This window comes from Anoplophora glabripennis, unplaced genomic scaffold (genome assembly GCF_000390285.2).
Source record: "Anoplophora glabripennis isolate ALB-LARVAE unplaced genomic scaffold, Agla_2.0 scaffold167, whole genome shotgun sequence".
Lineage (NCBI taxonomy): Eukaryota > Metazoa > Arthropoda > Insecta > Coleoptera > Cerambycidae > Anoplophora > Anoplophora glabripennis.
The window spans coordinates 188,601-213,095 of record NW_019416283.1 but is presented as its reverse complement, the minus strand read 5'-3'; the positions used below and the strand labels follow the sequence as shown (position 1 = coordinate 213,095).

The following is a 24,495-nucleotide window of genomic DNA, read 5'->3' as shown; positions in this document are numbered from 1 at the left end:
TCTAAAATTTAGATGCTCCAGTAGCGGAGATACACGGTATAGGTAGCATATTTTTATAAATAAAATAGTACGCCACTGCTTTACGGTAACAATCATGATATTTTCGGATTCGTCTTTCAATTTTCTACAAATTACTATCTTATTTTTTTTAAAAGAAGCCTGATTTTTAAGTAAAACGAACTGAAAACACTTTTATTTAAATGATATGACAAACACTAATCATTCGCTTGTTTAATCGAATAGAAATGAATAATATTAGTAATTATTTTAATCATTTTATTTGAGTAAATGCTCAAAAATACCTCCACTTCCACGAACAAAGGTGCGACATCTTTTTAGTAACGAAAATGTAATTTCTTCGAAATTTATTGTTGCTTGATCTGACGAAAAGCATTATTTATTCTTTCTTCTAACTGCTCAGGTGTATTAATTTATTCACTGTATACCAGCCGTTTGTGTTGAGATTCCGTGTTTTCAGATCGTTTTTTTTTTAAGTTTTACTCTAAAATCCGGCTTTTTTCGGAAAACATAAGCGAGTAGTAGAAAATTGAAAGACGAATCCGAAAATATAATGATAGAGAATCTTTACCACCAGCGCAGCGGTGAGACAGGCACCTCCCGCATTCCAGAACCAGGCAAAATCTAGATTCATAATAATTGTTACCGTAAAGCAGTGGCGTACTATTTTATTTAGAAAAATGTACCACCGATATCCTGTATCTGCGCCACTGGAGCATTTAATTTTAGTAAGAGGCCTCACAATTTGGATGTTTACATAAATACATGTGCCCAATTTCAAATTATTTCACTTAATAGTTTTTAAATTACTTAAAAAAATTAAAAATATTTTTGTTAAGTTTAACACCCTGTATGTTTTTAACGAAGTGTCCTAGATAAAAACTTTATAGGAAAGACCCCTTAAAATTCACCAAAGAATACGAGGTTTCATTTTTGGTCACCGTTTGTGAAGCACCCTGTATAATATTCTCAACGACGAGAACAAATATCATACAGGGTGTCACCTAACGAATGTTGAACCAAACTCGCTTAAACGAAAAATGTCAAAGAAAGTTACAGGGTGTTAAAGTTTCTTTTTCAATTTCTTGGTTTCTCTTTAACTTAGAACCCAGTTAACCGATTTGAGCAAAATTTGCTCTTGGCGTTCATTTTACTACAACTCTTTGTGAATATTCTTCCGTAACTTTTTTGTACGTTTAAATTTTTACACGCAACTATCAGAAATAGGTAGAGAAAAGTCGAAATTATGCTCGGTTATGAAGATATTACAGAAAATATTTATTAACACATACCTCATATATTTTTAAAATAATTGCATTTATCAACAACAACAGAGTTTTTCGAAACGTTGACTGCCTGATGTGTTACAATGGTTATCGTGTAATTGTGAATATTATCTCCTTTCTCACAGTGAGATATTTCTGGTTAAGAAAATTAAATTTTTAAAATCAATCCCTTGCCTAATCATGTGGCTGAAACACACAATCAAGTAAAGAAAAAAATAGGAAAGAAAGGCTGTTGTGTCGTGTTACATCACAAAAATACACATAATCGCATTCTAGTATAATTACTTGCGTAATTTAGCATAATCGAAAATAAGCAATTTGCCTAATGGAACCATTTGGCTGTTCGCAAATAGCGAAGACAAAATGTTTGCGTTTACATAATTTTCTATGGTAGCTATTCTCTTTTTTTTCTAATAAACCTTTATCTACTGTGCAGCTTTCACCGTGCAATATGTCACGGTTGAAATTAGGTAAAATATCAACTTGTTTTTGTTAAATAAACATTGACATTAACGTGAGTAAATACTCAATTGCAAATAATTAAAAGACTGCATAGAATCAACCATATTTGCATATTTTTTGTTCGCTGTAACACGTTCATCAACAAACGAAATTGATTTGAAAATGAGGCAAATTAATCTCCCATCAGATGCGGCATTTGTATATTTTTTTTAATGTTTATCGAATTTTAATTTAAAAATGGAAAGACAGGAAGAAGTCTTTGTATAAGATACGTGTAACGGTTCCCATAATAAAATATTAATTGCATATTTTACAAATACGATTTCTTTCTATTAAGCGGTTGTCCTTACGTCGTTGTCATATGGCCTTAAAATGACGAAAGTGAATGGAACCTGAAATATTCCCGAATTATTTTCGGTTTTATTATTTACTCTCCGAAAATATTTATGAGCGAATATGCAACTTCATTCCCGGTTTCTATAAATATGTGATTAATGAATCTGGTTTATGTGATATAAATTTATTTATTTAAAAAATGGGAGAGAATCTTGTTTTGTCTACAGGACCATGTTAACCTTGCTCTTAGAATATTTTCGGACCGAGCATTATTTTTAGCATTTCAAAATGATTTAGATTCAAAATTAAGGCGTATATAGGACTATTACAGACGCGTTACCGCCGGTTCAAACTAGTTTTGAAAGGATTTTACCGAAATATTTTTCCGATTTTTCTTCAACGGAATGCTATCTAAAATTATTACCTCCTTCAGATGTTCATTGATATTGAATAAAATTGTTTTATGGTTCTCTTTTGTTAAATATCTTCTGTTATACTATGTTATTTAACACCCAGTATGCTTTCGAATTCACAGAATTGTCGTTCGCATACAAAATTTATTCAAGATATAAAATATATTACAAATTCATCGATTTGTATATATGTATAATAAATGTATCAGATTTATGTCACTTAGGAATCTTAAATGTCTAACTGCTTCATAGGAGCTTGATTTCACATTTTGTTACTCCGCAAAAAATGGATAATATTTAAATAAATAAACAAAACCATGTAAATATCACATTTACATCGAAAATAAAAAGAAATCACTGAAAATTTGGAAATTAGCAACGCCAAATTTCTAATACTAAAAAACTTATCCATTTTTTGTGCCTAGCTGTTATATGTCGTGTTAATGTTGGTTGCATGGGGCTTGCAGTGAGTGGTATGGCCACTATTTGCCTTCACTATATCCACCGGGGGTCCCTTAAAGCTTCGCAAAGGCGTCATTCGATAGCAGGTTTGTAAAATACCCTCTTGTGATGATCAGTACTCGTTTTTGTTTTTTTTTTTAATTTGGTTGATGGTTTCTTGGCAGCATTCGAGAGTTATTCTAGTAACGCACTGTATAAACAGTCAATTACTTTGCAAGAAAAACGGTTTAGGACAACATGGAAGTAAATATCTATCGGAATTTTTTATTCGACTCGACTCTTAGGAATATAAAAAGGTGGATAGCGACAGTTTTGATTTCAAAATAAAAAACTGTACTGGGTGATTGTATTTAAACACCACAAAATTAATGAGGCTATGTGTAAATACAATGTGATAAAAGTAATACACAGAGTGAATCTTAAATGCGTACAAATATTTTAAACAGCGATATAGTTTATTGTGTAAAACAGTAATAGTTTTTTTTTGTGAAAAATTTCAAATAAAAAAAGTCAAATTTAAAATAAATATCTGCGATTTGTAGTAGGAACTTGTTGGGAACCACTGGCTTCACTGTGGTATTTACGCGTAACATAATTTGTATATTGTGCATGGAAGATGAACTACACAGTGTTGCCGATATTACACAGAACTTTTAAACTCTTTGTTTACTGATCTTTAAGACGAGCGTTGCGGTTTACGGTCAATAAATCATTATGTACTAGTGGAAACTGTTTATTTTATTTAAAACATAGTTATTTATACGAAATTAAAAATTCAAATGAATGTAAAATAAAAGTGGATGGTGAGATTATGTTAAGTAGTGCAATTTTAAACTATGATTTTTTTCTTTCAGTTGGGTTTTCTTTATTATGAAGTTCAATTGTGTGAAAAGGTTGCTACGTAATCTAATTTTCATTGGCTTTTTAAAACCAGTTACCATTTTTTTTTAAATTACAATCCGTCATTAGTGCATTCCAATTACTATATTCAATTTACAGTATAAAACTAAAACATTGAAACCTATTCTAAATAATTTTCTTGACATATGACTTGGCACATTAGCAATTTGTTGGTGTACCTGTACATGCATAAATAAAATGTACACGTGGATGAATTAATTTTATAAGGAATAATATCTCCTTAAATTTTGAAGAATGACTCATTGAACTCATTTACTCATGAATTATACCGGCGGCGGCGGTTAAAATATATGTACACATTTAAGATTGGCCCTGTATATAGATTTTTTTTAAATTGCGACATTCATTGAGAAAGTTAAACATTCATTGGCAAATAAATAATGTTGCAAAATCAATTGCAAAAAAGATAAGTAACAACAGATAATTATTATCTTATTTACTTATGCTGCAGTGAAACAATATCAACAGAAATTAAATAGTTTTTTTATGTCGTCCAATATTTTGGTCTTGCAAAGAAAACCGACTAACTAACAGTGTATTTCCCTTTTTTGGTAGATTTTGATTTACTTTTATACTCCTTAGTTTGCGTAGCATTTCTTATTTTTAAATTGTATCTTTCATACTTTTGAAATGTCTTGATTTGGTAAATCCTCTATTGACTCTTTTTATTTCTCCGGAGTTTCTTCCCTTCCCTAGACAATTTACTTATAATCGGTAATACCCCTTGAAAACTCTTTTTTAGAACCCCCCTTAACAGTTTGGTATGATACATTTTTTTTGCTTCTTATTTTGTAGTTTAGCTTTGGAGATGTAGATTTTTAAACGCAATTAAAAAAATATTAAAAATGAACATTTTTTATAAAGTTAGATAAATTTGAATATTGTATTTTAAAGTACAGTATATTAAAAAATTACCTTTGTCATTTGACTTTACATTATCGTTATTATGAAACGTATGTTTATTCAAATACCCTGTAGATTTATTAAAAATTGACGTTCTCTTTTTACATAACTTAAATACTGGAGTGCTGTATTTTACATAACTCATCTGAATCAAAATAAAAAAATCAGAATAATGGTAGGTATAAGAAAAATATGTTTGTGTTATTCCACAACTTTTCTGTGTGTGCATTATTTGATTATTTTGTGAAAACTTACCCTACAGAATCATGAGAGGAGGACTGACAAAATTATACAACTGTTACTATTCTAGACGAGCAAGAGTAATCTTTTTATTTGTAACAAATTTCGACAACGTTATTTTTTGAAGTGCCTGTAAAGTTGGTCCCCCAATGTTAAAGTTTTCTTAAAATTCTTAAATTGTTCAAATTGTTAACAAGTAGTTCTACAGTAATTTATAAATTTTAAAAAATAGCTTCTTGAAATATAGCCAGAAATGTCAGTTTGAAAATGCATTGTGTTCGAATAATTTTACTATCTTATACAAACCGCATCGCTCTAGTTGAGGAAAAGTTCAATTTAAATAATTTCTTGGGTTTTTAAATATTTCGAAAAGGGGAGTTCTAGTAAAAATGACAGCGGTTCCGCATTGTGTTTGAATGGTTTTAATATTTCATGCAAACCGCGTCGTCTAGTTGAGTAGACATTAATTGAAGGAGTTTTTAGATATTTCGAAAAATGGAGTACGAAAACTACATAACTGTAACACTCCTCTAATTAGGTAGATGTCGAATTTAATTAACTGAAATAGTTATTAGGAATTACGGAAAAAAGAAGTTCTAGTGAAAAAAGGAGCAGTCCTGCATAATGTTCGAACAGATTTAATATTTCATACAAACCGCACCGCTCTAGTTGAGAAGAGATTCAATTTACTTAATTGAAGGAGCTTTTAGATATTTCAAAAGTGGGAGTTCTAGTGAAAACGACAACAGTTCTGTATTGTGCACGAATAATTCTAATATTTCTTGCAAACCGCATAACCGTAACTCCTCTAATTACATAGATGTCGAATTTAATCAACTTAATAGTTATTAGGAATTTCGAAAAATGAAGTTCTAGTGAAAATAAAATCAGTCCTGCATAATGTTCGAACAGTTTTAATATTTCATGCAAATTGCATCGCTCTAGTTGAGAAGAGATTCAATTAACTTAATTGGAGTTGTTTTAAGATATTTCAAAAACGGGAGTTCTAGTGAAAACGACAACAGTTCTGTATTGTGTTCGAATAGTTCTACTATTTCTTGCAAACCACATAATTGTAGCTCTAATTACGTAGATGTCGAATTGAATGAATAGTTATTAGGAATTTCGAAAAAATAAGTTCTAGTGAAAATAGAAGCAATCCTGCATAATGTTGGAACAGTTTTAATATTTCATGCAAATTGCATCGCTCTAGTTGAGAAGAGATTCAGTTTACTTAATTGGAGGAGTTTTTGAATATTTCAAAAGCGGTAGTTCTAGTGAAAACGACAACAGTTCTGTATTATGCTCGAATAGTTCTACTATTTCTTGCAAACCACATAACTGTAGCTTCTCTAATTACGTAGATGTCGAATTGAATTTAGCAGTTATTACGAATTTCGGAAAAAGAAGTTTTGGTGAAAATAGCTATGCATTGTGCTCGAGTAGTTCTACTATTCCGTACAAACCGCATGGCTCTGGTTGTTCAAATTGTAGACATCGAATTTAATTAATTAAAGAAGTTTTTAGATATTTCGAAAAAGGGAGTTCTGATGGAAATAGCGGCAGTTCCGCATTGTGCACGAATAGTTCCACTGTTCTAATAGAACCACGTCGTTCTAGCTAATATCGAACTTAGTCAATTTAAGTACATGGTTTTAGGAGTTTTAAAAAAAAAGTCTATCTAAGCAGACATTGTTTTTTTTTAATAAAATTATGAATTCTAAACTCGACAACTACTTAATATCTATTTCTGGCTTTTATACGTAAATAGAACATTATTAGTTGCCTTCTTCGTTAAGAAATTATTACTATTTTCACCAAAACTTTATATTTCGAAGTTCCTAACAGCTCCAAACTAATTATTTCGAAATTCGTAAAAACTGGTTAAATTAAATGAGATATCTCTTGAACCAGAGCAACTGGATGGCGTTGTTTACAAGAAATAGCAGAACTGTACAAAAATAATGCAAAACTGGAGCTATGTATTTTCTCCAGAACCTTTCTTCCCAAGTTCCTAAAAACTCCTTAAATTAATTAAATTTACGCGATTTACGTTAATTACATTCAATATCTACCCAACTATAGCTAAAAATTGTGCTGCACTGCAGAATTTGTGAAGTACATGACAGAACAAGAAAAGAACATCATCAAACAACAAATAATATACATGAGGAGTTGCATGAAGTTAGATCGCCATATGTTCAAACTGAAATTTCGCGCTATGCGTTCCGGAACTGTTTCTTAAATTTATAAAGCACTGCCTACTACTAGTTATTAACAAATGAGCTATGTAAGACTTTTTAGAAAATTTTAACATTGGGGTGCCAATTTCGTAGGCACCTCTCCGTCCGCTTTGACTTTGACAGTCGAAATTTTGTCCGTGTTCCGACTACGTGGTAGAATCACCCGCATTACCGATAGTGATAACATGGTTTCCGTGTCAACAGGCGGGGGCGCCACTTGGTCCGGGAATATCTGCCACCAACGCACTCAATCACTGCCCCTCACCGCTCACCCCACCACAAACGCACCCCTCACCGATAACACCCCCCTACACCCGAGCTCGACGCGAGCCCCCACCACTAGTGCCAAGCGCTCCAACCAATCCTCGAAGTGTATGTATCATCTGAGTTCATTTATTTTGTTCTCTTGTTTTCTACCGTCTCTTGCCGCCTATGATATAAGGCCTCACAACTGACGCGCAGTTGCCGTGTGACGTCACTACCAGTGGTCCTGATTTAATCAGTCCTTAATAATAAAACATTAGAATTCGTTGTAATTTTGTAATACTCATTTCAAGTTATAACTAAGTAAAACTCTGTTGTAATACGTCGACAATCGTCAGTAATATATTTTTCACTGTCTCCTTGCACAAAATGCTCGAAAATGAAAAAAATAATCTGTGTTAAATATTTTAATTTGAATAAAATTCACAAGCTGTAAATTAATGTTATGTACCTTGTGCTATGTGTCTTTTAGCGACAATTTCGCACTTCAGACGTTATTCTATAAAATAAAACTGAGATTCATCATATCCATAGGGCAGCCAAAACCACAATATATGCCCAACACAAATTCAAAAGAATTATTAAATATTGTACGGTTTTTGTTTTGTCATAATATAAAGTAACTGATTTTTATCTTCATATTTTATTTCACTATTTTTTTTTTAATACGTAAATACATTTACCCTTTTGTTTTGAGTTTGTCAAGTGACATACATCTATTACCACTGCAGTGACGTCATGTGCGGAGCATTGAGGTTATGTAATCTAGGTAGTAATGGTACCTACCACCTATCAGATTGTTGTTTTTGACCTTGGTTTGGAGTACGTTCATTTCTGCAATTGGGTGTTCACTTTCTCATTTATTTTTGCCAGAAAACAGTGTTGTTGAAGTGCTTAAGAAAAACGTTTCAAACCACTGTAAAATGTCAGTACCATTGTATAGTACAACTATAACGACCAGTATTCAAGCTGTTTAAATTATTAAGGGAGTTATGCTTCTTCAACAGCATTGTCTCGATTTACATTATCATTTCATTTATGTTTGCTATCATTTCATTCTCATTTTTGTGTTTGTCTTTGTACTAATGAAACTAATATGTCCTCCATAAACAAATCTGTAAACATTGAACTGTTCAGACCGATCTGTGTTTGCTTTTTGCTTAATAAACCATTCTGTTAAATACTGGGTGATTTTTTTCACTCGCTATAATAGCAAGCTTTTATCTAACTTGTAAATTGTAAAAATAAAAATGTATGTATGTAATTGAATGTCTAAAGACTTAAAAACTGTTTTACATTGCCAATTTATTGATCAATTAATTCATGAAGTCGCTTCATCAAGAAATTGGACAAGTGTAATGCACCAAATCTGCTGTCATTCATGAAGTTATTCTTCATGAATTTATTCTTCTTGACGAATTAGAGCATGTTCTAATTTTCGTCAATTTTTTCGTGAAGTTCGGAAGTACCAACCCAACAGATTTCCAGCCTCAGATCAGTAATGAGGTTATGTTATTGGAATATGTAAATTTGTAAATAATTGTGTGGCGTCGTACTAGTTTTGCATTGTTTTTACTGATTTGTTACTTACAAAAACTAATATTTATATAATATGTGTCAGGACGGTACCGCTGTTGTATCAGTACAATTATGAGTGGAAAGGTGACATTTTTGAAATTTATTTGCTTCTTTGATTCATTGGTAGAACTGATTCATATGTCAAAAAACTTGACAAAGTCTGTAGCAGTGTGAAACCACACTGTTTACCAATAAATTCGTCAATTAATTTATGAAGAATTTCGTCAATTTATTCATGAATAAAGTGTCAATGTAAAACAGCTATAACAAAACCACTTTAATTACATTTCAATTGCAGTTTGAATTTGGTTAATAAAATATAAGGACTGGATAGGAAACTGATACAATTTTCTGTATTATAAATAGAAACACAACGAACAATTTGTTTTAAATATGTATGTCAAAGATGAAAATTTGTGACGTCACTGTTACATCCTGTATAAGCACTAAAATCATGGGAAGTTAATGTCTGTTGAATTCATTTTTCACCACATGCAAGGGAATGTTGAAGTTCTTTTCTAACTTTTATGTTTTATTTAAAATTATTCATGGATTAAAAAGTAAATAGCTCTAAGCAAGAATACAACTTACAAAAACCTTAAATGGAGAAAAAACAGGAGTAGTTAGAAAAATTTTCTTTGATTTCAAATATTTTTGTGAAAATCAAATAAGACCTAAGCCTTGCAGTAAAGTTGGCTTACCTAAATTTTAAACTAAGTGCAAAAGAGTTAGAAGAGTAAAATCGTTTCACCACCATGCTGCATTTTTACCACTTTTTCTGATAATTCAACAAGTCGATCGACGAAAACCGTAAATTCAACTATTCTTACAGGTATTATGGGTGGTAGGGAGCGTTGCGACAGCATGCCCTCCCGACCAAGGACCACGAGTGAAGGCACCCATCCGATACCCACCTGGAGGCTGATTACATCTCACCATCGTTCCCACGGAAGGGATATTTCTCACAGCCCTCCTTCTGGGAGTCCCGTGAGCCCCCCGAGTGTGGGGTGCTCTACGGACTCCACTGGTTCTTCCTATAGTCTCACCGATGAGGTTGATGTCTGTACTGAGTGTCCAGAACCTATAAGGTACAGCATGCCTTTGACGCCTGATGAAGCCATCGCTGAAGAGGATTGCCCAGAGAGTCCATGTGGTAAGTAACGGTCAAATTGGATGTTATCTTCATCTACAGGGTCGGAAAGTCCCCATGGTTCATCGGCCGTTACGTGAGAACGATAAAGTAAGTCATAGAAATCCGTGCGATAGAGAAGGATGGCTATAGTGAAGGCATCTCATAGTCACCGTCCGTTTCTCACTTCCACAAATAAGATCCACTTCCACTTGTAATTCAGCGACCGGTGGTCATCTTTGTTTTCGTCGTTTGGCTTTTCTTTAATAGATGTCACTACTTATACAAGTTCGACTTCGGTATTCCGATATGTTAATACCATCCGTTAACAGAGGGCAGCACAACACGTAACAAAGAAAACTTTTTAACTAAACTTACAGTAGCTAGTAGATACCTCTGTTTGTAAATCTCTCTGTTAACGGATTGTATTAACATATCGGAATACGAAGTCGGAATTGTATAAGTAGTGACATCTATTACAGAAAAGGCAAACGACGAAAACAGAGATGACCACCGGTCGCTGAATTACAAGTGGAAGTGGAAGTGGAAGTGGAAGTTATTTGTGGAAGGGCGAAACGGGCGGTGACTAGGAGACGTCTTCATTATAGCCATCCTTCTCTATCCCATGGATTTCTATGACTTACTTTATCGCTCTCACGTAACGGCCGATGAACCATGGGGACTTTCCGAACCTGTATATATCTGAAATCAGTATATGTCCCAGTAAAGTCAGTTGCTTTCTTACTGGGTTTTTTTAACTTCAAAATTGACTTGAAGGTATTACAAATTACAACCAGTACAGACTATATTCTGTTCTCTAATGCTAAAATAGTAGGCAGTAGCATAATCTTTACAGCATGCGCGTACGCACACGCAGCTGAGGCATGTCAGTGCTTGTCATAAGCGTACAAGTGAAAGACATGTTATTATTTTCGCATTTTAGTTATACGAAAAAGTATTGTTCAAAATGGAATCTTGTATAGATGTCATCGGCCAATTTGATAATCGGGATAATCGTATACAACCCAATTTAACAGATCAATAATGTTGAGATAAACAATCTATATAAGGGGATTTCAGCACGAAACGCGGATATACCAGTGAGTGATGCCTTGAAAATGTGCCGTTCTTTGACACAAATCTCTGAATCTCTGTCTGAAGTGTGTTTAAAGCTAGTGAAAGTGAAAACATATGGCGGGAAAAAAAATTAAATTATATAGTTAATTTAAATATGTTATCTGGTAGAAATATTCATGGATTTTATCTTAATAAAAGTGAACTTCTAATATTAAAAAAAATTCAAATTTCAATTGCAGAAGATGAGGATTGTTCCAAAAAGGTTTACCGAAAAACGAAAGAGAAAATTAAAAAAAAATAGTGTTCATACGTCGACAGCGAAAATTTATTATCTTGATTAAACATGTAGAAATAAAGGACATATAGTGTCAGACGGTGACGAGATATTAGACATATTTCAGAGACTATTTCGATTTTAATTTTGAAAATTTGGGCAATGGTGTTTTCGGGCATGCTCTTCTCAACTAAAATAATGGCGCCCACTTAACGCTTCCGGTTATACCGGAAGTTGACGTCAGTTTCGTTATTTTAAATGGAACACCCTGTATATTGCAATTTTGTATTCTATGTCAATTTTTAGGTAAACTTTTATAAAGGTTTCCTATTCTTAAAGTTAACCGTTTTTGATATATTTAATTTTTTCATAAAAAATTAAAAAAGCGCGGCTTAATTCAAAAAGATGTGTATTTTACAATAATAAAAATTAATAAATATAGGGGATATAACTAAAACTCTAAGTTTCCTTGCCATAATTTCAAAATGACTTAATTTCATACAGGGTGGTAGAAATTTAATGCCGAATTTAGTCAACCTTAAACCATCTTAACTTATTCTTTTTTAAATGAAACACCCTGTATATTTTTGTGCAAGCTGATGAACAATTTTGTTTTCTTTCGAATGGTATAATGGTTCCCTATATCTATCTTTTCTGATTTTTAATACGGATATCCCATAATTTCTTGCGAAAATGGCTGCGACATTTTTAGTGGAACTTCAAAACAAGCACCTAATCTGTCACCACTTTATTGTTGTTAATTTAGCACATACAGTGAATGTTTACTAGAGAATTATTTATTGTTAAAGAATGGAAAACGTTAACATTTATGCAAATGACGTTCTAAATTTATTATTTATTCACGGAGAGTCATAACGGTCATTTTTAGTGTCTTATAATATGTGGTGCATCACATTTTTCAATGATGTTTATACATTTAATAGTTTTAGCTGTTTTACTGATTTTATGTAACTGTACTGTACTTACCGTAAGAACACTACATACGTAAACGTTTTACCTGTCACAAAGGTCCACATGTTGAAAATGATTCACTGCCTACTATTTCAGTACTTGATGTATAGACCAATTGGTAAGATTTTTTTTTATATCCTCAATAGTTTATCTTCCAGGCATATACGAGAGCTATGTACCGATGGCACCTCCCAGCTCCGACGACGGTTACGTGGACATGTCCCCTCGTTGTCCTCACAACGCCACTTCTCCCACCGTCAGCATGAGCAGTGTCACCTCAGGTACTCCTTCCACCGATATACGATTCTCGGACTATCCCCTGGACAAGGTTTCGTCTTACTTCGCATCGGAAGATGATGACGCCAGACCTGCCAGAGCTTATTCTGTGGGATCTCGTCCGGAGACTTGCCGCAGTAAAAGACACATAGAACTGGCGGGTACCCCAGAAAATGCCAGAGTCAGAGCTTTTAGCGTTGGGTCAAAAACAAAAAAGGGACCCACCAGGGTGTTGCCGCCACATTACCCTCACGCCGGTGCCAAGTCTAGCAGTGCACCTCTTTTGTCGAATTACAGAACCCATAGTTCTCATAGCTCCATCGGTCCTATGGATGACTTAATGGAGATGGACTTCTCCAGGTCAAATACCGGTAGCAGTACCAATTCCGGGTACATGGAAATGAAACCAGGTGTTGCTAAGATCCCCAGTGGTTATGTGGAGATGAAACCTGGCGTTGATCTTAGGAATGCTAAAAGTGATGTTTCTCCCTATGTGGACATGAGTGGTTCATCACCGGCTCGGAATAATATTGCCTCACCCCAAGAAGAATACAATTCTTTTGTTGATATGAGGCAATACCACAGATTGTCATCCCATGAACAAGCTAGAAATAATAATTACATGGATATGGACCAGAGGAAGTATAGAACACACTCGACTTCCTCAAACACGAGAGTGTCGACTTCTCCGAGTTCTTATCACTGGAATGACTACATGGACATGTCTGGGAATCAACCAAAGAGATCCGAAAGGGGTTCCTTCAGTTCTCAGCTCTCCTCATCACCAAATGTACCGTCAGTTTCTCCAAAGAATGGCGATTACTCGCCTTTAAATTTATATTCTCAAGATTCAGCAAAACCTAGTGAGAACCAGACTAAAACTCCTGAAGGATATGTCGAGATGACTCCTGGAAGCGTAAAACATCAGCGCCAATCTAGTCTGGACAGTACGCAGGTCATCAGAGGCAATGAAGATTACACAAACATGTCTCTAGGCTTAGGTGCTGCAAAGAAGAAGATGATTGCTAAAAAGGAAAAGGCCCGATCCCAACCAATTTCAATCAATTCCACCACAGCTGGCTCCCAAGTTACCAAAAACTCATCAAGTCCTATTTCCGTTTCTTCACTGTTGGGAAGGAAGTCCTCGACTGGTACCCCGCCCAGGATGCATTTACCCATTTCCTCATGGAGCACCTCTCCATATTCCAGCCTTCCAAGACAGAAGCCAAGGAAGGACAGCAACAGCAACTCCAAAGACAGCTCCAGCTCTAGCATTACTACTCCTAGCAGTTCTAGCACGATATTCCCCATGAGTTTGAACAGTCCCAGTTCCCCAATGAAACCGCCTAGCAAAACTGAGACCCCTTCCGCCCTGAAACTTCCGGCAGCTCTTTTAAATGCTATTTACAAGACTAACAATAAGTCCGCAGTTGCAAGACCTGCCGCTGAAGACTACACGGTGATGGACTTTGAAACTAACAAAAATAAATCCGTTAAAATGGACGATATTCCTTCGGATTATGTTAATTATTCACCGGCAGCTAAAACACCGATCGTTATTCCTTCCAAGGTGGAACTGATGGACGAAACACCAGGCGATTACGCTGTTATGAAGCCAGGAATGATAGAAGCCAGGACGATGAATCTGCCTCTTCAGAATACGAGTTCTAGTGGCAATACTTCTCCTTTGGTCATTGACTTGTCTTGCATCGGGATCGACGAGACTCAAGCAAAAGTCTTTCGTCCCATAAAGGAGGATGTAAGGCTAGGCAGTTCATCACCAAGACCTGGAGATGTTGTCCCCACCAAATTGAGTGAAGGTACGTTGACTTATTGATATTTTGGTACTTTTTAATTATGGCGGGAAGTTCCAAGGATTCAATAAAATTTTGAATATCGATTTGATTTTTGTGCAGCCAAACCTAGTTTTTGCGAGAAAACAAAAATATACAAAATTCTAATGATTTAATATCTTAATCCACCATCTCATTCATTTATTATACGGGGTGTCCCATTTTAATTGATACACTAATTATCTCGCAAGAGAATCGTACAATGGCCTAAAGTAAAAGTTGTTCAGTTCACTGGGGAAAACCAAATGCTTATCCAGGATTTGACCTTGAACTCACCTTGAAGGTCAATTGAAGGTCAACTTCGGAATTTTAAATGGGATCCCCTATTTTTAACCTTGGAAATGGATTCAGCAGAAAATTTTACATCCGGATGTGATCACAACTTTGACCCTGAGGTCAAGGTCACAACGGGTTTAAATGATTCGTCACCCTTGAAGCAGCCTCGGGATAAAATGTTAACCTCCAGAATCGATGGGTTTTACATCAAGGTACTCAATCACGACCTTTGATTCATTCTCGACCGCCACCTTGTCAAGGTCATTTGAAGGTCGACTATAAAAATCGACCGTCACCCCAACAAATGTTGCGAAAAATGTTCGGGATTGAATTTGAAAGGTTCATTTGAAAATCAGTTGAAGATTTAAATCCAGAATACTAACGTAAAGACGACATAATTCAATGGCTCAGAAATAGTAGTGTGATATTTTTATTTTTTCTCAATTTTTCACCGTCAGTCAGTTTTACTTTGTAACGTACTCAGATATCTCTTTTTTCAATTCTCTAGTGAAGTTATACCTTCGTTGAGTAACAAGATATTTTTATAATTCTCCCCTCACTCGTTCGTAGCATTATTTTTTTCTACAATTGTTATAGACGACCTTCAAATAACCCTGACAAAGTGGAGGTCAAGGACGAATCGAAGGTCGTGATTGAGTACATTGATGTAAATCCCATCAATTCTGGAGGTCAACATCTTATTCCGAGGCTGCTTTAAGGGTGACGAATCATTTAAACTCGTGACCTTGACCTTGACCTCAAGGTCAAAGTTATGATTACATCCAGATGTAAAAAATTTTGCATAGGGGGTCCCATTTAAAATTCCGAAGTTGACCTTCAATTGATCTTAAAAGTGAGGTCAAGGTCAAATCCTAGGTAAGCAGTGAGCTGAACAACTTTTACTTTGGGCCATTTTTCAGTTGGTGGCTTCTCTGACGAGATATTTATGTGTATCAATTAAAATGGGACAACTGGTATAAAAGCCACACTGTTTTTTTATCATGCAACAGTTATCTAACTTCAAATCTTGAAGTTTTTAACTAATGACGTCAGACACAACTACTCTGCGGACTAAAGCTCGTCTGTCACTGAACTACACGCGCATCTAGTAAACACAGCTGAGATCATTCATCGGTAGAATCACCAGACAGAGGCCAGTTTCAACTTGGTTAGTTTTCTTTAATACGCCATAAATGATCTAGCTGTTTGGGTCTATCTATCAAGATGTTTTGAATATGGGTGAGATATAACCTACAAATTATGTTATATTTTAATTATCTCTGTTATTCAGCGCCTACTGCCACAAAGTATTCCTCCGTATCTACAGACAGAGAGCAACCTACTAATCTGTAGGTATTATGAAAGCATGATACGTAGTGTTACACTAGCTGCCATAGTGTTTTAAACTAATGATATTGTGGGAAATTACTACTCTGCAGACTAAAGCTTTGTACAGCATTGAATCCAGTAAACTTAAAATTTTGAATTATTATTTTTTTCTTAAAAAAATAGGTTTGGCCGCAAGATAATTCAGATTTACGTTCAACCCTTTCGAAAACGGGGTAAAATACTTATTGAAAGATTGAAAGTTAGTAAGTATTTAGCAACATTCTACCATCAAAATCTTTTGAATCAGGGTCAAGGAGCTTCATATGTCCAATATATTTTACAGACTCCAGGACAACAGGCACCGCCACCGCCCAAGGTGTCGAGTCCCCATACGAAACGTGGCGTTCGACCGAATGCGTGTCGCCCGCCGCCAAAATATCTCGACCGAATTCCGTAAACAGCGATGCCATCAACAGCACATCGCCGCGCCCTAACCTAGGTTCGAACGAGAAATCTCGTCCTTCCTCGGTTGCGTCCGATACGTCCAAGGGGGCGACGTCACGTCCCAGTTCAACGTCTAGCGAGCTGTGCTCAAGCAGCTCGACTCTCCTCGGTTCTCGTCCCGAATCGGTCAACTCCGACCAAATTCGACCGGATTCGGCTGCCGGTCAGCCGGTCACGGTCAAGACTGACATTCAGCTGCATTACGCCAGGCTGGACCTCGCGCAAGCTGAAGAAGATGGCAGTCGGAGTCCGAGGACGACCAAGAGCAGCCCGGGTGACGCGGCGTCGCAGACACAGTGCGAACCGGCCTTTTTCTACGCCGAAATAGACTTCAAGAAAAGCGAGGGGTTGAAACACTCCAATCAGAGTTTACCGAGCAACGCTAAGGTTCAGCATTAAATTAGTTTAATTACAGATACAGGGTGGTTAGAAAAACAGTGCGTGATCTGTATAAAGTTGTAAGATATTGTACATAGCTTTGAGTTTGGAGGATATCGTGGGTGAGTGTATATATATATGAGTAGGTGTAATTTGTGTAATAGGTAACGTGCGGAGGGGCGGTTTGTATATCTCTTAGTAAAGTATTTAGTGGATGTGTATAAAGTAGGTAGTAAGTTAAAGGAAATATCCGCCTCTGCGCCTGTCACCGCCTTTTTTCCCACCCGCCTTGTATCGTTTTATAGACTGAATCGTTAGGTAAATTTTGTCTTTTCTAACTCAGCCCTAACATTTATGAAATAACGTAGACGTTCACATATCGTGAAGAGTGTTACGTTGAAAATAATTTTTTAAAAAATGGGATTAGTAAAAAAAACTCGATCTAGACTTTTTTTGCAAATTATAGGAGTATTTAGTGGAATGTCCTTGTTGAACATATCATTGCACATATACAGATGTTCTGTCTTCAGGGAGAACACAATGGAGGTTAACGGATGTAGATTTCAGAGGTTGCGTTTCCATTTAGTAAAACATTTAACTGAAATAGATTATTAGACTTGTATTTAACTAGAAAAGCTGAGGTAATACAGTATTTTTAATCTAAAACGAAAAAGCAATGATGTGTATTTTGATGTAGTTCGTTTTGTGTAAAAAAAAATTTAAAAAAAAATGAAAGAAAATCTAGCATAAATATACATAATTAGTGTTATTATATACTATTTTTGTTATTCAATTGAGGCTCAAGAAGTGAATTCCTACTAGAAAATAAAAGTGACATTTTTTTAATTTTTAAGTTACATCGTAAGTTTAATTTATTACATTTTAATGAACTAGTTTTAACGTAGTTGATATTTTATAAAATATACCAAACTTCTTTTTAAACTATATACCGTTGTTCCATAATTTACTGCCGTTCGATTTTACTAAACGTTGTTACAATTTTTATAAACATATAAGACAGGTGCTAATTTTAGAGGGAAGCTTATAAAACACACCGAAACAATACAGATCTTTGATTTTTAAAAAGGAAACTACAGTGCCTTTGTAATAGACATTTTCTAGGTTGTTTGTTAGCATTTTATTTTTTGCCTAGTCTCTAGCGACGGAGCGCCCCTTCGGCTCAGCCGAGATGTTTCGAATCTTACTTTTCCGTATAATTTACCCGGGAACGTCACTATTCTTGGAATAATCGCATGATTCCTTCGCGCTTGGTCCCGTTTTACCTACTTTGACAGCCTTTTTTAAGTCCGGCACTTCCTTCATGAAAACAAAAAAAAAAGTACACCTTCCGCAAACAACGAACAAAAAATTGTGGGGGCAAATCTACTCATAAAGTACTGATACAAACTTTTTCATAAGTAAGTCAATTAGTCGGTTATTTTTTTAATTAATATTTTGCATAACTGTTTTTTAAGTTAAGCAATTTTTTCTAAATTTGCTACGCTTATTATTATACCTACGAAAAAAAATTGTAAGGCTTTAAAGGGCCCTTAATGCCTTAAAACGTTTATCACAATTTTTTTATTTGCGACTTTTCAAAAAATGAAACACGTGTTAAATAACCATATATATTAAAAGCTGTAGGGAAAATGTTATATATTATTTACAAACCCGCAGAGGACGCGACCCGAGAGAAAGGTCAAGTCCGCGTTAGCGGACTTGCCTACCTTTCTACTTTTATTGTTAAATGTCACATTTCTTTAAACTAATCAGTGCAATTTTCATTGTGCAAATATTAATGCTTGCAATTGTGTTGAACATTATTCCCTTTATTGATCTTCAATAAGTTTTTGAAAAATCGCAAATAAAAAGCAGATGACCAGTTTTCTACTCAACCATTTTTTTTTCAATTTTATTGCTAATAACTACAAATTTGAAAAAAAAATCGCTTAATAAAAAATACTTTAGGGTTATGTTTGTTCATACTGAGCTTTTGAAAAGGATCCCAGGAACTTACACCACATTTTTATGAATAAAATCACCCCCTAAGTTTTCGTTCTTAGTTTCTGGACACCCTGTACATAAAAATCGTTTTTGAAAGTGCGCCTTTACCCGAAATTGTGTTTTTGAAATTGGAAATATTATTCCGTCGAAGGGGCGCTCCGTGAACCGGTGGGCCCCCGGGCCACGGGTGCGACCAGAAAGCATGTTCGCGGGCAACTTATTGGCATTTGATGTGTACTTTTTTAATTGAAAACTACATTTCTCAAAGCGCAGGGGACATGCTTCGTAGATGAAATTAATTAGGTAAATTTATTAGAGAATAATGAAATGAGCCTTTACATATATATCATTAATGTAACTTATATAGGAAAATATTTAAATCTAAATGAAATATAAAATGCTAATCATCGTCTACTTGATAGGAAAAGCAAAGTTATAGTTAATATTAATGCATGTGAAAAAATTGTATGTGAAGTAAAAAAGTGTCTAAAATTATTTTGCGCTGGACGAGCAAAGAAAATTCGTGTTATATAAGTGCGCGGTAACTTTAAATAAATTATTTTATACCGCTGATCCTTGAGGTGTCTGAAAAACGGGGAACAAAATTCTCTCATCATCCCTTAATAGAATTGGATGTTGAACAAGTTCTCGCTGTTTTTCGTGGAAATTAAAACTTTATTTGAAAAAAATTGTAAAAAACATGCCCCGAAAATATTATCCATCACTAGCCACTGCTTTTTCCCATTTTTCAACGATCGGCTGAAATGCATCAATTGTAGTCAATAGCGATCTCTCGTGATGATTTCATTCCGTTCGAGCAGCTCATAATAAACCAAATGCAGAGTAGGAGCTTGGAATCGTGAATATTCAGCTTTGCGATGAGGTTGACTCATGGCCGGACTTGCCCCATGATTTTCTACACTTAAAATAATCGTAGCATATCCATTTTTCAACGCGAGTTACGATGCGATCTAAAAAAACAAAAAAACCTTTACATTCTGCCGTTGAAGCAGCTGTTTACACATGCAAAGACGCCGTTCGACATCTCTCCCAATGTTCTTACTTTTGAATTATTCGTAATGCTTTCAAACATTTTGAACCTGTTATATGATCAACTCATGATTTTACAAGTCTAGCGTCTGACGTGAGTCTTCATGAAGTAAAGCCTCCGAATCTTCATCCTCAAACTATTTTGGTGGCCCAGAGCGTTCTTAATCTTCAATATCAAAACCACTATTTTTGAAGCATCTAAACCAATGTCCGCATGTTTGTAACGGATTATGGTCTCTGTAAATCTCGACAATAATTCTGTGTGCTTCATTTGTAAAAAGTTGTTTTTTCGTCACGAAACTCAACATAAGGAAAAAAAAGTAGTTTACATTTCGTCGAATTAACACACTTTAAGTTCTGGTAACGCCATTTGTCGAAAAACAGCGAGAACTTATTCAACATCCGATTACTTGCAGTTTTAAACACTTCTAAATTTGTTTGTTGACATAATTTTGACTAATTTAATTTGTTCCTATTTGTTAGCTACCTTCGCGATCGGCGTTTTTAGGAAAATAGTGGAATGATTAACCATTTTTGCTTATGTCGAAATTTTTTTTGCTATCCAGGTTTTATATAAGAATTTATTAGTTAGTATTTGAATTTGTAAGGAATTGTTTTTTATACATCTAAAATGAAACGCATCGTGAGTTTATACATTATAATAAATACAGTTATTTTAACATTTAACAGCTTGGTTAAAGTGTATTTTAATACCGTTTTCTTTTTGTTTCGTTTTAATCCTGTAATTTGCAAACTCTGTTTTATAAATGAATTCTCGTAAGCACTTACGGTGTTTGTTCATATTAGGAAAATGTGTAAATAACTGCTATAGGTATATTTTTTTTGCAAAATGACAAAATAAAGAATTTGATTTCGGTACGCCTTCTTATTTTCCCCACCCTTTCCTTATTTTCTTAATTCGGAAGTATAGAATGTGACACATTTGAATAAAAGTGTGGTTATGTTTCGATTCACCTATTGATTGTTAGTGCCCTCTTGTGTCCAAGTTTAAAATGTGTACAGTTTCCATTCGTTGAAGATATTGTCATACATATGCTATAAAAATTGTTCAAAGAGAAAGAAATAGAAGAAAATAGAAAAAATAAATACATATTTTGAAAACTACAAAAAGTCTACTGGTACTACAAGGTAAGCCAATTTTCATGTTATTTCTCGAGAACATTAAAAAAAATCGTTAAAATATCAGGTTCAATTTTTTGGAAACTGAACAGTGAAAGTCGCATGGTTTACTTAAAAGGGTTTCCAATTATCAATTTAAAAATATGTAGGTTGTTCCATTAAGTTTGCGTTGTTTATAACTGAAAAACTGGATGTTATTGATATTGCAGATTCTACGTAATAATAATCCATATATAAACCCTGAACCTGAAACCCACTTAATTTTTACTTTTTAAGTTTCTGACGGGATTTTCTAGTAACAATAACGACGTAATAAATAAAATTAATGAATAATGAGATACATAGGTTTGAGTTTGTTTTTTTTTTAAATACGTTTTTAATAGATATCTTTCTCAATGAACAAACGATAAATTTAAAAACCTAATCAGTTCAATATCTAATGGTAATTAAATTATCTTAAGCTGTTATATTCACTTCTATAGAATTTTTTAAATGGCAAATTTCACTGGTAACTTAAATCTGACTTGAAACAACTTCTGTCTTTTCTAAACTTTGCTTTACGGCATATTAAAAAGCTTTTTTAAAAAGTAGTTGAAATTGCTAGGTGAAACAAAACACGCCTACTTGCATAGACGAAGACGCCTACTCTCTTCTATTATCTATGACGCCTACTTGTTTGATTCTCCGTTTGAGGTTATGTACATGTGCGCATTTCAACCACATACTTCTATAGATAGAAGTATGTGATTTCAACAACACAACACAAGTAGTTAATCCTGTTATTTTGATATTTTGTCAATTAAAAGTGGTTTAAAGTGACTATTTAGTTTGTGTATAATACAAAACGAAGCTTTATTTTCATTAGGATAGTTTAAAATTATATTAGCAACAGCCGATAAAAACGAAATTTGAGACATGTAAGTATTCGTAAATATTTCCTAAAAGTAGCGGTTTTTGCAGCTGATGTTTCTATTGTTGGGCCCAAATTCGATAGTTTAACCAAGTCCTCTATTCGTCTTTTCTTAAAAATACTTTATTCTGCCCATCCAAATTAAATCGTGTAGAGGGGTTTGTGAGTTGCTATTAGTAGCTAATATGTTACCTACCCTCTATTTTTGTACACTAGAAAAGCTCTCTGAACTGTTACTGCTTCCGATATAAAGATTTTCTTGTTTTTTGCTACCGAAGTACATTTTTTGTAAATTGGAAAGTAGCTTATATTTAGCTCTGTAATGAAGTAGGCATTGTGAGAAGGTGAGTTAATAATTATGTAGAATTTAGATTAAGATATTAAAAGTTATGTCAATAATTCTGAAAATTATTTTGTCACATGATCTTTACTATTTAAAAATAATGACAACTGATAAATAAGTAATAGATATTAAGTTGTAACTGCAACTAATTTTTTCACTTGGCCCTCAAGATAAAATTTAATTTTTTCAAATCAAATACTATTCTCGAGCCCCTTACATCTTTCTTGATGAAAAATAAAATTTCCGACTCACTGATGAAACATATATTTCTTTAAATCAAAAAGAACATATAACAGGTAAGGAAGAAAACAACACAATAAATTATACAATAAATAGAGGGAAAAAAAGTTATCCCAGTAACGCGGAATCCTCATCAAACCACCTGGCAAACGAAACTCCTTACATTTACCAACCATAAGCTGCACCCAAGCCTTGGAAGGTGACGTGAGCCACTGCTGGGGCGGCCGAATAAGCGACTCCTACAGCGGGGGCGGCCACTGCGGGAGCGGCATATCCATGGGCGGCATATGCAGGGGCGGCGTAAGTCTGGTAAGCTGGAGCAGCAGCAATTTTCAGTCCTGGGTTGGAGATCCTGACATCAGATTTGCTTACGCTGGAGAATGGGGTGTCGATGGTCTTCGAGTAAGTCGACACTTGGCCGAGGTTGCCTAAAAATTACGAAAATACAATAATTGCAATTAATATAATGCAAAGGGCGCGATGACCACTACTCTAGTTTTATTCGCAACATGTATTAGAAATAGCCACTAAATGAATTTAATAATATGTACGTATTAACAAATAATTAATATGTCGGTTGTGGAGTATATACACAAGAGACAAGGAAACATCCATGCCTGTAGAACAAAACTGAACAACTATTGAAATCAGAATAATCAGGATTACACATGGGAAATTTTTTTTTAAGTATTTGTTTATTTTTTAATGAATTCGTTTCTGCACATCACTAATTTCACTTAGAATTATTGTTGCCTGTTTCACTTACACAACGCTTGTTATCAGCGATATTTAAAAAAGATTGGTGAAGAGCAAAATTGTTGAGAAATTGCCGAAGCTGAGAAAAAATTAAATTTCTATTGGCAGCGTAGCATTGCTATTGATTCAAAAAAATCAAGGAGTAATCTAATTAGATGACTGTTAACGAACTTGTCTAGGGACTTATTTATTTACCTTAATTTAGCCAAATATTTAGAATTAATTTGGTAGCTTAACATCTTTAAGAATTGCTTAAAATTAAGCTGTATTAAAATAAAATCGAAAATAAAATAAATGAAATCATATTTACACATAGACCTAGTAAACTAAAACAGGAATACGGCCCAACAGAAAAAAAGGGGTAAGGAATCGAGCTGATTGGTTAAATTAAATGTAGCGCGCTACAGTCGAAGTTCTGTGAACGAAGTATAAGCCCGTACTAGCTCTATCTCTCTCGCACACGTATGTGCGATTGCTGTTTATACACGCAAAATGACAGTTGGGCGAGTCCAGTGGTTTATAAGTATGTCTTTATAAGGTCTATATAGCATAGACCTAGTAAACTATAATGTCTATGATGAGTATATCCAACTTTCAATTGAAGTGTCATTTTTTAAATAGTTTTTGGAATATTTGTTTTGAAATTCGCTGGAGATAATTAGATTTTAAAAATAAATAATTTTCTGTGGCTGATAATCTTAAATATAACAGCTAGTTGTTGATAACTGAAATATTTTTGTGTATATGTGTCAGTTATCAATGTTCGTGTTAGTGTAGGTAGACCATAGATCTAATATAGTATACTAAATCTATGGGTAGACCCCCTTGGTAATATAAACATAGCGGCACGGTTTTTTT

The 24,495-nt window shown here is 34.4% G+C and overlaps 2 protein-coding genes across 8 annotated transcripts in view; one reads left to right on the top strand and one right to left on the bottom strand.

The window, feature by feature from the left end:
- The window catches only part of LOC108904873 (insulin receptor substrate 1), a 247,979-nt gene extending 230,560 nt beyond the window's left edge, over positions 1 to 17,419 (top strand). For 3 of the 7 annotated variants that reach the window (XM_018707575.2, XM_018707573.2, XM_023457415.1), the window contains 4 exons: positions 7,489 to 7,656; positions 9,959 to 10,279; positions 12,725 to 14,674; positions 16,656 to 17,419. In XM_018707575.2, the coding sequence (XP_018563091.2) occupies positions 7,489 to 7,656; positions 9,959 to 10,279; positions 12,725 to 14,674; positions 16,656 to 17,215 (2,999 nt within the window). In that variant the 3' untranslated portion in view covers positions 17,216 to 17,419. The remainder of the gene's footprint in view (positions 1 to 7,488; positions 7,657 to 9,958; positions 10,280 to 12,724; positions 14,675 to 16,655) is intronic. The other 4 variants (XM_018707574.2, XM_018707578.2, XM_018707577.2 and 1 more) reach the window with 2 other exon arrangements.
- Positions 17,420 to 23,046: 5,627 nt separating this feature from the next.
- Positions 23,047 to 23,951, bottom strand: LOC108904862 (pupal cuticle protein C1B-like). Its single transcript, XM_018707558.1, has 2 exons — positions 23,948 to 23,951; positions 23,047 to 23,309 (listed from the first exon to the last, which is right to left on the bottom strand). The coding sequence occupies exons 1-2, from the start codon at positions 23,949 to 23,951 to the stop codon at positions 23,047 to 23,049; spliced, it is 267 nt and encodes an 88-aa protein (XP_018563074.1).
- Between the last annotated feature and the right edge of the window lie 544 nt (positions 23,952 to 24,495).